Source organism: Lolium perenne, chromosome 2, assembly GCF_019359855.2.
Source record: "Lolium perenne isolate Kyuss_39 chromosome 2, Kyuss_2.0, whole genome shotgun sequence".
Classification (NCBI taxonomy): Eukaryota; Viridiplantae; Streptophyta; class Magnoliopsida; order Poales; family Poaceae; genus Lolium; species Lolium perenne.
In genome coordinates, this window is record NC_067245.2 from 309,370,871 (window position 1) to 309,388,244 (window position 17,374).

At 46.5% G+C, this 17,374-nt stretch overlaps 1 protein-coding gene across 1 annotated transcript; it reads left to right on the plus strand.

The window, feature by feature from the left end:
* Nucleotides 1-3,980: 3,980 nt before the first annotated feature.
* LOC127336887 (probable glucuronosyltransferase Os04g0650300) lies at nt 3,981-7,175 on the plus strand. Its single transcript, XM_051363749.2, has 3 exons — nt 3,981-4,863; nt 4,973-5,467; nt 6,690-7,175. Exons 1-3 carry the CDS (start codon nt 4,145-4,147, stop codon nt 6,763-6,765), a joined length of 1,290 nt encoding a protein of 429 aa, XP_051219709.1. The 5' UTR covers nt 3,981-4,144; the 3' UTR covers nt 6,766-7,175.
* The last annotated feature ends 10,199 nt before the right edge of the window (nt 7,176-17,374 follow it).

Genomic DNA, 17,374 nt, shown 5'->3' on the forward strand with positions numbered 1-17,374 from the left:
GATTTGTGTCTCTACTCTCTACCTTGGATAATTCCGAACATATGTGAAGTTATCATGGATGCTTATATTTTTATGAAGGCGTTTTGGAGCGGGAAAACCATGGTGTCCATGTAGGGCATAAACCTTGTGGCCATCATCTTCGCAACAATTTTGGCAACACCATGGATGAGACTTATAAGTCGGTAATATGAAATTTGCTCCGCCCCATCCTTCTTTGGGAGAAGCACACTATTGGTGGAGTTTAGACATTGGAAATTTTTCAAATTCAAGTTGCGAAATATGTTGGTGACCGCCATGATGTCTAGGTTAACGAATTCGCAACACAGTTTGTAGAAGGTTTTAGTAAAACACCATTCGAACTTGGGGCATTGTCACTTGGCATGTCTTTGATTGTGTGAAGGACCTCCTCCTCAAGGAAGGGTGCATCAAGCTCCGAGAGGTCGAGTTGTTTTAAAATGGAGAAGGTACCAATTGAAATCATGCACTCTCGTTGGACCGTTTTTCAACATGGCCGAGAAGTGGTGATTGGTGACGTCCTCTTTCTCCTCTTGGACGGTTATCCGGCCCGACCCATTTTTTTAAAATTTTACATTAAAAATTTATGCTGGCACTTCTTGAATGTCATATGAAAAAACAGGTATTGGCGTCGGAAATAGCTCTGGGTCTAGTTTTTTAAAACTTCAAAAATGGTATTTCAAAGCAATTAAGAAAATGTGATTTTTTTGAATATACATGTCATCTTGATACTTAGTCATGTAAATTATCAAGAAAAAATAGGATTGGAAGTGCCTACACATATACAAAAAATGTGCGAAAACACTATAATGAATGGATTTCTGATGTTCAAAGAAATAGGAAATTTCATTTTCCTTTTATTATGCAGGCGACATACGGTCATATTTCAACTTGAAAACTAACCCGAGTAAGTTTCATTGTAATTTCCGCACAAAAGAAAAGTACCAAGGGGTAATATGTACGTGTGTGAATTATTTCAGTTTATCTTATGAAGTTTAAAATAACTTTTTAATTAAGAAAAGGTACACTATCGACCAACTCCGGGTCGTTATTGGCATCCCAACTTTTTAATTGAGGTTTGTGATTCTAGAAAACCTTGTGTGAGAAATGACATGAACATAGCACGCCGACACACACTCAGGGTCAGATATACTCAGATCCATCCTCGGGATGCTGTCCAGTGTCCCTACACTCCTACTGTCCTGGACATTGTTAATGCTCGAAGTTGTGAGCATGTAGTACTCCCTGCAGGAGGGATTATTATTTTTCCTTTTCAAACAAACAAAACTGTGAGCTGTGTGTCGGCGTGTGGCCGTAAAATCCTGTGTTTAAAAAGGACAGTGGAATAGCTCGCCGACATTCAGGGTCAGATTCATTCCCCGGGATCATGTCCACTGTACGGATCCTACTGTCCTGGATGCCGAATTGCTCGAAGTTTTGCTATCCCGTACCTACGGGTGCCGGAAACAATGGCGCTCCAATTAAATGGAGAACGTGCGTGTGCCACAATGCGGCAAGAACACGCGATGCATCGTAGGCCACCGTGCGTTAATCTGTCCACAGCACAAATGAATAGCTGCCACCTCACAGCTGACAATCGCTGTAGCACTACCAGTACCACGATTTACTCCTACTACTGTTTTTACTTCTTGTCTGTACGAACTCATGTTAAACTGAGGGTGACTGGGGGCCCCTTTAACTGAAGTACTTTCAGTATAAGGAAGCCCTTTGGATCAAAGGGTTGCATTACTACATCTTAAACTCATACTAATTTCAACATTCAACCTGGACTATGTGACACTAATTTGTATAGGATTGAGTCACTTTACTTCTGTTTCATCCAAATAACTCATCTTGAAGAAATTTCTCTATTTTGCAAACCTCTGTTTTGTATTTTCAATCATATCAATTTTTGGTGTTTTTTTTTCTACGAGAAAAAAGGTCAATACCACGAGGGATCAAACACGCTACGCCCTTCGCCTCTGGCTCGTTACACGCGTACCCCATGGGCCCACCCACCACTGTGCACCACACCTTATCCCCTCCCCGACCACTCGTTTCTCTCTCCATCTTCTCTCTTACCCCTCCATTTTTTTCTCCCACATTGGTCTCCTACTCCTCTGCCATGAGTGTCATGGAGATGGAGAAGACACCCCACTGCAACAATCTGTCCCGCCATGCGCCGTCGCATTGCCGACCACATGCCACCGCGCGCCCGCCACGCGTTTTCGCCCAAAGTCCCTCCTGCCTAGTTGTCCATATGATCTCCTCCCCTCGCTTTTGTCCGACCGAAGAAATCCCGAACAGGTGTTGCCTCTACTATGACGACAGTGATGTATTCAATCTTGACCGTCGTTGATGCGGCCGACACAAGCCAGAGGCGAGAGTTGGTGTTGCAACCCCCGCCCCCGGAGCTTCAAGCCCGTAAACTCAGACCGCATAGCCGCAATGGTTAGATGTCAGAGCTGCAAAACTCGCGACGGTGATGCGAGCCTCTCCGTTGGAGCGTCAAAACACGCAACGGTAGTGCAAGCCCCGCTATTGGAGCTGCAAATGGCTGGGGCTAGAGCTACAAGGCCCGTCCCGTTGGAGCTACAAAGTGTGGGCGGCAGTGCTGCTAGCGTGAGGCAGCGATGCTACCAATAGAGAAATCTCATGTTGCTAGGGAGATGCCGGTGATGCCAACGTCGGCGATGGTGCTACAATCCGGACTAAAGAGGGGCGGTGCTTCAAGGGAGAGTCACAGGAGCGTGTCTCCTTGAAGTAAGCGTTGCTTCAGTGTTTTGTGCAAGGGTTGTCACCCTATCAGAGTGTTTGAGTTCTTGGATCATACTTCTTATGGCATCCAATCATATGGTTGCCAATCAGGCGATGGAGGGCCCGATGCAGGCAAGGGCCACTAGTGCCACGTCGACCTTGGCGCAGGGTGAGCCGGTGTAGGTGGTGCCGGCCGACTCTTGGGAAACCGAGGAAGTTGGTGTCCGTCTTTGCACGAGCGATGACTCGTGAAGCTATGAGTTGAGGCCCTGCCACTCGTACACCTCATGCATCTCGGAGGCCTTCTCGGCGAGTGTGAATGCCTCCTACCCGCCCATGTCGTGCGGCATGTGTGTGTGTGTGTGGGGGGGGGGGGGGGGTTGTGCTGCTCCTCCATGCCTTCTTTCTTGGCATTCTTCAACAAGTAGGCGAGGTAGTCCAAATAGTCGTCTGTGTCATCATGAACCTCGTTGCATGGGATCTCCTCGTCGAAGAAGAGTTTTCCTCTCTGCCGCCAACGTCTCATCGAGGAATCCAGTGCAGCGCCCCGGATCCTACTCCACGTTTCTCTAGGTGTCCCACATCGACTAGTCAAGGTTGTAGGCAGTGTCCCGAACCAGGATGCAGGAGGGCTCAACAAACACGTTTATCTCCTTGAGCCATGCCCAACCCTGCTGCGACACCGACATCATAGGAACTCTCCGTGCACCGAGGTGCCATGCGCCGAGGAGGTGGAGGGCGTCCAACCCTAACCCATGCTGCGACTAAACCTGGGCATGGGCAGCCCGGAACGAAAATCCTAACTAGGCTGGGCTCGGGCTTGTGTGTCGGGCCGGGCTCGGGCCTGTTTTTGAAGCCAGCAAGGCGTTGGTCACGAGTTTGGCATGGAAGCGTGTTAATTGTTGGGCCGGTTCGTTCCACGCTCCCACCCACCACCAACCCTGCGCGTCGCTACTCGCTTCCCAGGCAGCCTCGTGTCCATGGCTGTATGCGCCTCCGTTGTCTTCTCCGTGTACAGCGAAATTTGCCGAACCGACAGACGAGGACCGCCTCCCCGCGTGGCTGCCCAGCACCAGCACCAGCTGCTGCCGATTGCCGAATTCGCAGCTCAGCCCCACCATCCACCTCCACCAGCTGCAGCTGCGGCCACCCGTGGCGCCCTTTTTACCGGCCGCGCTACTAATAATTGCTTTCCCTCCCGACCCCGGCCCCGGCCCCGGCCGTCCTACCCCCATGTCCTATTCCCACCCTCCCCTTATATCTCTCGCCACCGCCGCCCGCTAGCTAGCTACGACGCGCTCCCACCCAAACCTCAGCGGTTCAGAGTTCACACTGCCCGGAGGAGATCTCGCTGCCCAGCAGTCCCGGCGACATGAAGCTCCCGCTGTCGGCGGCCTCGCCCGACTCCACGCCGGAGCTGGCCAAGCCGTCGCTGCCCACCACCTGGCTCATCCTGCACGCGCTCTTCTGCGCCACCTCCATGGCCGTCGGCTTCCGCTTCTCCCGCCTCGTCGTCTTCCTCCTCTTCCTCCCCACCACGCCCCTCAACCCCGCCGCGCACCTCGTCTCGCTCGTCACCCCGCCGCTCACGCTCGCCACCGCCAACGCCACCGCCACCATCACCACCACCACCACCACCACCACCACCGTCACCACCACCACCACCGTCGCCGAGACCGACGCCTTCGCCAACGCGCACCACCAGGTCCACCACGGGCCCGTCTTCGTCGGCCGCCACGCCATCCGCGTCCGCAAGTGGCCGCACCCGGACCCCAGCGAGCTCCTCAAGGCCCACCACATCCTCGCCGCCGTCCAGAGCGCGCAGCGCAGCAGCAGCCGCCGCGGGAACGGCCCGCCCAGGCCCGTCATCGCCGTCACCCCCACCGCCACCTCCGCGCTCCAGACGCCCTCGCTCACGTCCCTCGCGCACACGCTCCGCCTCGTCGACGCCCCGCTCGTCTGGATCGTCGTCGAGCCTGGCCACCGCACCGACGCCGTCGACGCCGTGCTATCCCGCTCCAGCCTCGACTTCCACCACCTCGTCGGACCCGACGCCGCATCAACCGCGCAACTGCGAATGCACGCACTCAGGTACTATGCTCGCAGGCACAGCACCAGATCTCACCCAGCGCTCACGCTGTTTCTGAAGTAATTCCCCACTAGCTCCAACTCAAAATTTGGATCTCCCCTCGAATCGCAGGGAGATACGGAAGCAGAAGATGGACGGCGTCGTGGTGTTCGCCGACGAGAACGGCATACTCCGCACCGAGCTCTTCGACGAGGCGCAGAAGGTGAAATCCGTGGGCGCCCTGCCCGTCGGAATCCTGGGCGAAGACGAAGGGACCAAGGAGTCCTTCCTGCAGGCGCCGGCCTGCGACGAGGCGGGGAAGCTGGTGGGCTACCACGTGTCGGACGAGACGCTCCTGCCCGCGGACCGGAGCGACATGCTGCTCTCCAGCAGGCTCGAGTGGGCAGGCTTCGTGCTCAACGCGCGGGTGCTCTGGGAGTCGGGCGCCTCGGCGGAGCGGCCAGAGTGGGTGCGCGACCTCGACGCCGTCGGCGACGCGCACCTCGACAGCCCGCTCGCGCTCGTCGCCGATGCCGCCCGCGTCGAGCCGCTCGCCGGCTGCGCCCAGGCGGCGCTCGCCTGGTCGCTCCGCTCCGATGCTCTGCGCGAGGTCAAATTCCCGCACGAGTAAGTTCGGCTCCCTGGTCTGTTTATTTACTATTTTGTTACTCGCCACTGTTGGATTGAATTTCACTTCGAGTTCGCTTGCCAAAACAAAAAAAAAACGACGAAATCGTAATTACAGCTTAGTGCTCGATTATTGCCTACAGTCGCGTTCTCAGATCTAAGATTTGGTTTTGATGGGTCGACACGAATGTACGCCAAATTATGGTTGCCCATGATGCTCACGCTGTTCCTAACGAGGCCGGTAGGTGCCCGCGATTCCTTGAATCAATTCGTTTAGGCATCAACCACGTGCCCACCGGAAACACACTAAGTACCTTTTTAATCAACTGTCTTCGGCTACCCTTTAGTAGAAGTAGTATCATACACTCGCATGTAGTAAGAGCGCAGATTGTGACAGGACAACATCTCATTTTCCGGCGGATTTCAGGAAAGATTTTCAGACTACTTGCTGTCACAACATTTCATTTTCCTGCGGATTTCAGGAAAGATTTTCAGCCTACTCCTTGTCATTATCTTGCGGTAGAGCTGCCATTCCTCAAATCCTGCCTTGATATTAGGATTATCTCATATTTGATAGAACAATGTATATATTAGTAAGAAGTATACGACCAATAGACATTCCTTAAAATTCCATTTCCCCATCGTTTTGGTGATGTTTTTGGTGGAGCCCTAACTTGTTTAATCCGCAAAGGGATTATAATACTATCACTCATCTCCCTTTCCCTAAACGAACACTTTTAAATTCCTCCACATGCTCACTCACCTAATCTAGCTGTCTTATGCTTTCTGTCAAAGCAACTTAAGCCAGGTCATTCTAAATATACATATATATACCTCATTGTCTAACAATAAAATCCATACCTATCACTTTCTGTTAACATATCATTTTTAGTGATGAAACTTCTTGAAACCCGGTATGTACAACCACTTCCGCTAAAAGATTTGAATACGCATATACTACATGTCTTCTCCCCTAGTGGTTGGTGTTCATTACTTTTGTTACGGCAAAATGCACAATAGTTAAGGTTTGGGGCTACTAGTGTGCAAGTACCTGTGTGAAGGATGAAGAGTGTTGTAGGTGTTTTAGACTGTCATGCCAGAATAGTTTTGAATAAGGTTAACGAGATAATTCAGTCAGCCGAATATGTAATGTCGTCATACTGTTTTTGTTTTTGCATATTTTAAGTAGTACTTCACCTGACTATATTTCATTTTCATGCAGATGGAAATTTGACGCTCCTCTAGTAAATGCCGCCTCGCGTCAACAGAGTGTAGCAAATACTGAAGATGGTCACTAGAGAGCAATATTTTTTTTTTGTGGGAAATAGAAATCAGGGCAGATCAGACCGCTACGGCTCGTCTGATTTTGTGAGTCTCCACTAATGCAGCTGTGCCTCCTGGTACCAAGATATCTCAACTCTTGTGTAACAGAAGGCAGTTCAGTTCAGCTTGTTTTTGGGACTCTGCACAAAAGCACAGACCGATACATCTAAAACCATCACTCATGTTCTGTATCATCGTGTAAAAATAGAAGATGAAGAAAAGTTTAATTATATGCACCACTCATCGCTTCTTCAGTAGGTACAGTTCTCTAGACGCATTGTTTTCTTGTAATTATAGGTCATAGCGGAGGTGCTGGCGAAATTGGTTTGAGGGCATTTGTTTGTGTAATCGTGTGAAGCAATAACGATCTAGCTCTTTTTTTTTTTACATATACCTATACAGTATGATGTATCAAAGTACGTGACCGGAAACTAAAAATGTTGCTCGGGCTACATGTTAGCCATTTGTTTTTCAAAAACTTAAAAATGACATTTTAAAGTTTTGTTGTAAAGAATCCTCGGGAAAAAAAATCTACTCCATCCATCCGTATTTAACTAACTATGATTAGAACCACGGCTAGTTCATTATCATATATCCCTGCATCGACTAAAACCTAACAGAGGTAGTAGATATGTTAATAATGATGCATTCAAAATCTCTGAGACACAAAAAGTGGGCATTTGGCAGTAACAGTTTTTTTGGAGGTTTCAAAAGCTACTTCAGGTTTTCACTTTTGTTATTTTCGCACTCTTGAAATGTAAGAAGAATACATTGTTACCTACATTTATTTTAAAAAAACTTTAAAATGCCATTTTCAGTTATTGTTTTTGGAAAACCACGAGCTACATCTAGGTCGGTCTACAAAACGCCCCACTTGGTATGTGCTGCTCTTCTCATGAAAGTAGGGGTGTTAAAAAATGATACGTTCTTATAAAAGTAGGGCTGTGAATAGATAGGATAATTTCCCTGCTAAATCTTGTTCCAAATTTTGTTTACGTTGTGTTTGGATGCACAAAATTGGGCCTTGGAACTGAATTCGAATGAAATGCCAAAACTAAGATGGAAAGATAATGGCCTCCAATTCTAAATCTATTGTTTGAGTGTGTATGATATTTGTTGTGAGTAAGAAAGGGTGACACCCAATTCTAATTCCTGTTTGGATGTATAAAACATGATATTGGATGTTTGTTAAGTTTAGACAATAAAAATTTGTGTACAGGTATAAAAATGATATGTATATATTAGAATGTTAATGTATTAGTTTCCACATATACTAATATTAAAATAATCGGAATAAGGTGGGAAATGCATGACACGCAATAGTTATAGTTTTCAAGTGCCAACAAGGACAACATGGATAATAATCGTCTCTAACTAATCGCACAAAATGGGTGGTTTATGTATCTTACACACACTAATATCACAAGAACGAATAAATGTGTCTGTCGGCAACGAGATTGATCCGACCTCGGGAGATCTCTCAAGCTCTAGGTGCAGGTGTTTGACATGTGTGACAGTCATCTTAGAGAGAGCGTGGTGTTCTATTTAAGGGTAGTTTCATCGTTTACTTTACACACATTGCCTAAAACGATAGTCTGTTGCTTGCAACTTAATACTGGAGGGTGTCGCGGATGCAATCCTGAAGATGGATTATTAGTCATAGATGCAGTTGGATTACGGTCTATGTATATTATTGTAATGCCCGCATACTTTCATAGCATGTATTCTGCACCAACCATTAGCGTAGAATCTTTGTTTATCAATTGCCCATCTGTAATTTGTTTACCCAACATATTTATTTTATTGAGGAGGCGCCTCTAGTGAACTGTGGATCCTGGTCCTTCTTCTTTTAATTGCAATCTTCTACAACATTTTTCTGTTCGGTTCTCTGCAAATAATTCTTCTTCCACACGGTTCGTTTAATCCTTTGTTTTCAGCAAAACCAGTGAACTTGACAACCTCGCTGAAATTTGGGGACAAAGTACTTGGTTGTTTGTGTGCAGTTCTCCACGTTGCTGCTGACGTCGGTAGTGCGTCCTGCCACGAGCTGGTTCGCAACACCTCGGGAGAGAACCTTTTTCTCCTACTGGTCGATACACCTTGGTTTCTTACTAAGGGAAAACTTCCTGCTGCTCTCATCATACCTTCCTCTTGGGGTTCCACTCAACGTTGCGCATAAATTCTCCTTCATCAACTCCACGCTCAGCACCCACCAGCTTCCTCTTCGCAGGCATGGTGGCCGAGATCATGTCCGCTACCTCGACTATGGTCGGCGAACCTCCCAGCGCAGTGGAAGCGATGGTCACGGGGTCGTCGACGCGAGGTCCATGGTGGCGACTTCCGGCCGCGTGGTGGCCGGAGAGGGTGGGGCCATGGAGATCGGGGCGGCGCGGGAGGCAGGAGATGGGCGGGGTGAAATGTCTTTCGCGCGCAAGGGTGGGGAGCAGTGCGGGTCACATTCAGTTTGCCCTCCCAACCCTCACTAGTAGGGGTTCCCGAGCCGAACTGGGCTGGAACTGGAAAAAAATATGGCCTGAGCGTTACACAGGTTGGTCTGCCCTGTTTAGGGGTTAAAATCCGTACCGACGGTTATTATGAGGCTTTGAGCCCTTTAGGAGCACTGATAGACATGCTCTAAACAGGGCACAAAAGCTTATAGACTGCATAATCCAACAACAAAGGAAAATTGTGTCTCGCATGGTGTTGTTTTCGAGGAAAGTAGAAAATGGGACTGGAATGTTACCATCTTACCCAGAGGGGGTGATATCAAAGAATACTTTATTGTTCACATCGAACCAAAAGTAGGAAATGTTGACCCCCCTAGCCACCGCCCCTCCACCCTTCACCATCCCAACGCCACCGCCACTCCACCTTCGCCACCGCCCCTCCCATCCCCTCTCCTCCCTTCCCACCTTCGCTCTGGGTCGTCTCGCGAGGCGGCTCCGGGCGACGACCTGAACCCAAAAATAGGCGGCCCATCTTCCTCCTCCTGGTCGCTACCACCGTCGGAGTCGACAGTGGCGGCCACGTCTAGCTGCCAAATGGCAGGGGCGGTGGTGGCGCGTCCATGGACTCCCCTTCGTGCGGAGGCGGGGTCCTCCAGGGGCGGCGACAGTGGACGGCGGGTCTGGTGGCGGTGACCTTCGGCTACTTCACCTAGATCATGGCGGGAGACGCGGTGGTGTGGTGGAACTTGGCTGGGAAAGGGCGGCAACAAGATCACTGCTGACCTCTGATACGTCTCCGACGTATCGATAATTTCTTATGTTCCATGCCACATTATTGATGTTATCTACATGTTTTATGCACACTTTATGTCATATTCGTGCATTTTCTGGAACTAACCTATTAACAAGATGCCGAAGTGCCGATTCTGTTTCTGCTGTTTTTGGTTTCAGAAATCCTAGTAAGGAAATATTCTCGGAATTGGACGAAATCAACGCCCAGGGGCCTATTTTTCCACGAAGCTTCCAGAAGTCCGAAGACGAAACGAAGTGGGGCCACAGGGAGCCCAAACCCTAGGGCGGCGCGGCCCCCCCCTTGGCCGCGCCGCCCTGTCATCTGGGGCCCCTGTGCCGCCTCTTGACTTGCCCTTCCGCCTACAAATAGCCTCCGGGACGAAACCCCCAGTACCGAGAGCCACGATACGGAAAACCTTCCAGAGACGCCGCCGCCGATCCCATCTCGGGGGATCCAGGAGATCGCCTCCGGCACCCTGCCGGAGAGGGGAATCATCTCCCGGAGGACTCTACGCCGCCATGGTCGCCTCCGGAGTGATGTGTGAGTAGTCTACCCCTGGACTATGGGTCCATAGCAGTAGCTAGATGGTTGTCTTCTCCCCATTGTGCTTCATTGTCGGATCTTGTGAGCTGCCTAACATGATCAAGATCATCTATCTGTAATTCTATATGTTGCGTTTGTTGGGATCCGATGAATAGAGAATACTTGTTATGTTGATTATCAAAGTTATGTCTATGTGTTGTTTATGATCTTGCATGCTCTCCGTTATTAGTAGATGCTCTGGCCAAGTTGATGCTAGTAACTCTAAGAGGGAGTATTTATGCTCGATAGTGGGTTCATGTCTCCGTGAATCTGGAGGGGTGACAAGAACCTCTAAGGTTATGGATGTGCTGTTGCCACTAGGGATAAAACATTGGTGCTATGTTCAAGGATGTAGTCACTAGTTACATTACGCGCAATACTTAATGCAATTGTCTGTTGTTAGCAACTTAATACTTTGGAGGGGTTCGGATGATAACCTGAAGGTGGACTTTGTAGGCATAGATGCTGTTGGATGGCGGTCTATGTACTTTGTCGTAATGCCCAATTAAATCTCACTATACTCATCATGATATGTATGTGCATGGTCATGCTCTCTTTATTTGTCAATTGCCCAACTGTAATTTGTTCACCCAACATGCTGTTTATCTTATGGGAGAGACACCTCTAGTGAACTGTGGACCCCGGTCCAATTCTCTTTACTGAAATACAATCTACTGCAATACTTGTTCTACTGTTTTCTGCAAACAATCATCTTCCACACAATACGGTTAATCCTTTGTTACAGCAAGCCGGTGAGATTGACAACCTCACTGTTTCGTTGGGGCAAAGTACTTTGGTTGTGTTGTGCAGGTTCCACGCTGGCGCCGGAATCCCTGGTGTTGCGCCGCACTACATCCCGCCGCCATCAACCTTCAACGTGCTTCTTGACTCCTACTGGTCCAATTAAACCTTGGTTTCTTACTGAGGGAAACTTGCCGCTGTGCGCATCACACCTTCCTCTTGGGGTTCCCAACGGACGTGCCAACCACACGCATCAAGCAAATTTCTGGCGCCGTTGCCGGGGAGATCAAGACACGCTGCAAGGGGAGTCTCCACTTCTCAATCTCTTTACTTTGTTTTTGTCTTGCTTAGTTTTATTTACTACTTTGTTTGCTGCACTAAATCAAAATTCAAAAAAATTAGTTGCTAGTTTTACTTTATTTGCTATCTTGTTTGCTATATCAAAAACACAAAAAAATTAGTTACTTGTTTTACTTTACTTAATATCATGCATGTTTTTATTTCACTAGTTAAGCATAATGGAAAACAAAAAAAATATGAGAGATCTTTATGAACTTTATCTTGAATTAGGACATGATGTGTTTGAAGAGAGAATTAAAAAACCCATGGAACTTTATATGCATGCTAATGGGAATGTCATTACTATGAATGCTTTGAACACCATTGTTGCTAATGCTATGGAAAATTTTAAGCTTGGGGAAGCTGGCTCTGATGAGCATGATCTTTTTAGTCCCCCAAGCATTGAGGAGAAAATTTTCTTTTATGATTACAATATGCCTCCTATATATGATGATAGCCACTTTGTTGAATTTGCTCCCACTACAACTAATAAAATTGATTATGCTTATGTGGAGAGTAATAATTTTATGCATGAGCCTCATGATAAGAATGCTTTATGTGATAGTTATATTGTTGAGTTTGCTCATGATGCTACTGAAAGTTATTATGAGAGAGGAAAATATGGTTGTAAAAATTTTCATGTTACTAAAACACCTCTCTATGTGCTGAAATTTTTGAAGTCACACTTGTTTTATCTTCCTATGCTTGTTACTTTGCTCTTCATGAACTTGTTTATTTACAAGATTCCTATGCATAGGAAGCATGTTAGACTTAAATGTGTTTCTAATTTGCCTCTTGATGCTCTCTTTTGCTTCAAATACAATTTCTTGCGAGTGCATCATTAAAACTGCTGAGCCCATCTTAATGGGTATAAAGAAAAGAACTTCTTGGGAGATAACCCATGTGTTATTTTGCTACAGTACTTTGTTTTTATTTTATGTCTTGGAAGTTGTTTACTACTGTAGCAACCTCTCCTTATCTTAGTTTAGTGTTTTGTTGTGCCAAGTTAAGCCGTTGATAGAAAAGTAAGTACTAGATTTGGATTACTGCGCAGTTCCAGATTTCTTTGCTGTCACGAATCTGGGTCCACCTCCCTGTAGGTAGCTCAGAAAATTAAGCCAATTTACGTGCATGATCCTCAGATATGTACGCAACTTTCATTCAATTTGAGCATTTTCATTTGAGCAAGTCTGGTGCCATTTTAAAATTCGTCAATACGAACTGTTCTGTTTTGACAGATTCTGCCTTTTATTTCGCATTGCCTCTTTTGCTATGTTGGATGAATTTCTTTGATCCACTAATGTCCAGTAGCATTATGCAATGTCCAGAAGTGTTAAGAATGATTGTGTCACCTCTGAATATGTTAATTTTTATTGTGCACTAACCCTCTAATGAGTTGTTTCGAGTTTGGTGTGGAGGAAGTTTTCAAGGATCAAGAGAGGAGTATGATGCAACATGATCAAGGAGAGTGAAAGCTCTAAGCTTGGGGATGCCCCGGTGGTTCACCCCTGCATATTATAAGAAGACTCAAGCGTCTAAGCTTGGGGATGCCCAAGGCATCCCCTTCTTCATCGACAACATTATCAGGTTCCTCCCCTGAAACTATATTTTTATTCCATCACATCTTATGTGCTTTTTCTTGGAGCGTCGGTTTGTTTTTATTTTTGTTTTGTTTGAATAAAATGGATCCTAGCATTCACTTTATGGGAGAGAGACACGCTCCGCTGTAGCATATGGACAAGTATGTCCTTGGTTTCTACTCATAGTATTCATGGCGAAGTTTCTCCTTCGTTAAATTGTTATATGGTTGGAATTGGAAAATGATACATGTAGTAATTGCTATTAATGTCTTGGGTAATGTGATACTTGGCAATTGTTGTGCTCATGTTTAAGCTCTTGCATCATATGCTTTGCACCCATTAATGAAGAAATACATAGAGCATGCTAAAATTTGGTTTGCATATTTGGTTTCTCTAAGGTCTAGATAATTTCTAGTATTGAGTTTGAACAACAAGGAAGACGGTTGTAGAGTCTTATAATGTTTTCAATATGTCTTTTATGTGAGTTTTGCTGCACCGGTTCATCCTTGTGTTTGTTTCAAATAAGCCTTGCTAGCCTAAACCTTGTATCGAGAGGGAATACTTCTCATGCATCCAAAATACTTGAGCCAACCACTATGCCATTTGTGTCCACCATACCTACCTACTACATGGTATTTTCCGCCATTCCAAAGTAAATTGCTTGAGTGCTACCTTTAAAATTCCATCATTCACCTTTGCAATATATAGCTCATGGGACAAATAGCTTAAAAACTATTGTGGTATTGAATATGTAATTATGCACTTTATCTCTTATTAAGTTGCTTGTTGTGCGATAACCATGTTCACTGGGGACGCCATCAACTATTCATTGTTGAATTTCATGTGAGTTGCTATGCATGTTCGTCTTGTCTGAAGTAAGAGAGATCTACCACCTTATGGTTAAGCATGCATATGTTAGAGAAGAACATTGGGCCGCTAACTAAAGCCATGATCCATGGTGGAAGTTTCAGTTTTGGACAACAATCCTCAAATCTCAAATGAGAAAATTATTAATTGTTGTTATATGCTTATGCATAAAAGAGGAGTCCATTATCTGTTGTCTATGTTGTCCCGGTATGGATGTCTAAGTTGAAGAATAATCAATAGCGAGAAATCCAATGCGAGCTTTCTCCTTAGACCTTTGTACAGGCGGCATAGAGGTACCCCTTTGTGACACTTGGTTAAAACAGTGCATTGTGATGATCCGGTAGTCCAAGCTAATTAGGACAAGGTGCGGGCACTATTAGTACACTATGCATGAGGCTTGCAACTTATAAGATATAATTTACATGATGCATATGCTTTATTACTACCGTTGACAAAATTGTTTCATGTTTTCAAAATCAAATCTCTAGCACAAATATAGCAATCGATGCTTTTCCTCTATGGAGGACAATTCTTTTACTTTCAATGTTGAGTCAGTTCACCTATTTCTCTCCACCTCAAGAAGCAAACACTTGTGTGAACTGTGCATTGATTCCTACATACTTGCTTATTGCACTTATTATACTACTCTATGTTGACAATATCCATGAGATATACATGTTATGAGTTGAAAGCAACCGCTAAAACTTAATCTTCTTTTGTGTTGCTTCAATGCCTTTACTTTGAATTATTGCTTTATGAGTTAACTCTTCTGCAAGACTTATTGATGCTTGTCTTGAAGTGCTATTCATGAAAAGTCTTTGCTTTATGATTCACTTGTTTACTCATGTCATATACATTGTTTTGATCGCTGCATTCACTACATATGCTTTACAAATAGTATGATCAAGATTATGATGGCATGTCACTCCAGAAATTATCTGTGTTATCGTTTTACCTGCTCGGGACGAGCAGAACTAAGCTTGGGGATGCTGATACGTCTCCGACGTATCGATAATTTCTTATGTTCCATGCCACATTATTGACGTTATCTACATGTTTTATGCACACTTTATGTCATATTCGTGCATTTTCTGGAACTAACCTATTAACAAGATGCCGAAGTGCCGATTCTTTGTTCTGCTGTTTTTGGTTTCAGAAATCCTAGTAAGGAAATATTCTCGGAATTGGACAAAATCAACGCCCAGGGGCCTATTTTTCCACGAAGCTTCCAGAAGTCCGAAGACGAAACGAAGTGGGGCCACAGGGAGCCCAAACCCTAGGGCGGCGCGGCCCCCCCCTTGGCCGCGCCGCCCTGTCATCTGGGGCCCCTGTGCCGCCTCTTGACTTGCCCTTCCGCCTACAAATAGCCTCCGGGACGAAACCCCCAGTACCGAGAGCCACGATACGGAAAACCTTCCAGAGACGCCGCCGCCGATCCCATCTCGGGGGATCCAGGAGATCGCCTCCGGCACCCTGCCGGAGAGGGGAATCATCTCCCGGAGGACTCTACGCCGCCATGGTCGCCTCCGGAGTGATGTGTGAGTAGTCTACCCCTGGACTATGGGTCCATAGCAGTAGCTAGATGGTTGTCTTCTCCCCATTGTGCTTCATTGTCGGATCTTGTGAGCTGCCTAACATGATCAAGATCATCTATCTGTAATTCTATATGTTGCGTTTGTTGGGATCCGATGAATAGAGAATACTTGTTATGTTGATTATCAAAGTTATGTCTATGTGTTGTTTATGATCTTGCATGCTCTCCGTTATTAGTAGATGCTCTGGCCAAGTTGATGCTAGTAACTCTAAGAGGGAGTATTTATGCTCGATAGTGGGTTCATGTCTCCGTGAATCTGGAGGGGTGACAAGAACCTCTAAGGTTATGGATGTGCTGTTGCCACTAGGGATAAAACATTGGTGCTATGTTCAAGGATGTAGTCACTAGTTACATTACGCGCAATACTTAATGCAATTGTCTGTTGTTAGCAACTTAATACTGGAGGGGGTTCGGATGATAACCTGAAGGTGGACTTTTTAGGCATAGATGCAGTTGGATGGCGGTCTATGTACTTTGTCGTAATGCCCAATTAAATCTCACTATACTCATCATGATATGTATGTGCATGGTCATGCTCTCTTTATTTGTCAATTGCCCAACTGTAATTTGTTCACCCAACATGCTGTTTATCTTATGGGAGAGACACCTCTAGTGAACTGTGGACCCCGGTCCAATTCTCTTTACTGAAATACAATCTCTTTGCAATACTTGTTCTCTTGTTTTACGCAAACAATCATCTTCCACACAATACGGTTAATCCTTTGTTACAGCAAGCCGGTGAGATTGACAACCTCACTGTTTCGTTGGGGCAAAGTACTTTGGTTGTGTTGTGCAGGTTCCACGCTGGCGCCGGAATCCCTGGTGTTGCGCCGCACTACATCCCGCCGCCATCAACCTTCAACGTGCTTCTTGACTCCTACTGGTCCGATTAAACCTTGGTTTCTTACTGAGGGAAACTTGCCGCTGTGCGCATCACACCTTCCTCTTGGGGTTCCCAACGGACGTGCCAACCACACGCATCAACCTCCACCGGCCGGGTTGGAGGAGGAAGATGGACCACGGATCCCAGCCATGGCGGCGGCGTGGGGGCCAGCTGTTCCGGCTTTCATGGTGGTGGTCCTAGGGTTCTTCTTTTGCGAATATGAAGACGTTCAGGATGCCGATCTTTCTTCATCTAGTCGGAGTGATGAGTTCTGGAAGGCTCCGACAACGAATGGAACAGTGCATCTTTTGCGTGGAGTTCAACGGATCGGGTGGTATTCGGTCACGCACACCCATAATTTTATTCCGACCGTTTGGTTCCGGAGGGAGCGGCGCGAAGCTCTATTATGTGTTGACATCAAGAGAATTTTGGTCCATGGTAAAGTCAGAAGCAGAGAATTTCATTAAGGCGGGATTGGGGGATTAGCTAAAGAAGTTTCAAGTCTTCACGATGTTGAGGAACTTGCTTTGATGTTCCGGGATTCGCAGCAGTGGTATGAAAGTGTGGGCGTCAGCATAGGTGAAGTTCAGAGTTCTACCTTTCAGGGTGAAAACCCAAGGTCCGGCCTTAACTGGTTGTGTCTGACAATGATCTTGGTGGAGGCATTGTTTTAAGAGCGGAGACTATCTTCAGGGTGAAAACCTAAGATTTTTGATTGGGTGATGACGGTGCTGGTGCATTGTTCCCTTCTTGGAGGC

Bases quoted from the DNA above. Each gene is read 5' to 3' on its own strand.
- LOC127336887 (XM_051363749.2), top strand. From the start codon at position 4,145: ATGAAGCTCCCGCTGTCGGCGGCCTCGCCCGACTCCACGCCGGAGCTG. The intron at 4,864-4,972 runs GTACTATGCTCG...CTCGAATCGCAG, and splicing joins CTGCGAATGCACGCACTCAG to GGAGATACGGAAGCAGAAGA. The intron at 5,468-6,689 runs GTAAGTTCGGCT...ATTTTCATGCAG, and splicing joins GAGGTCAAATTCCCGCACGA to ATGGAAATTTGACGCTCCTC.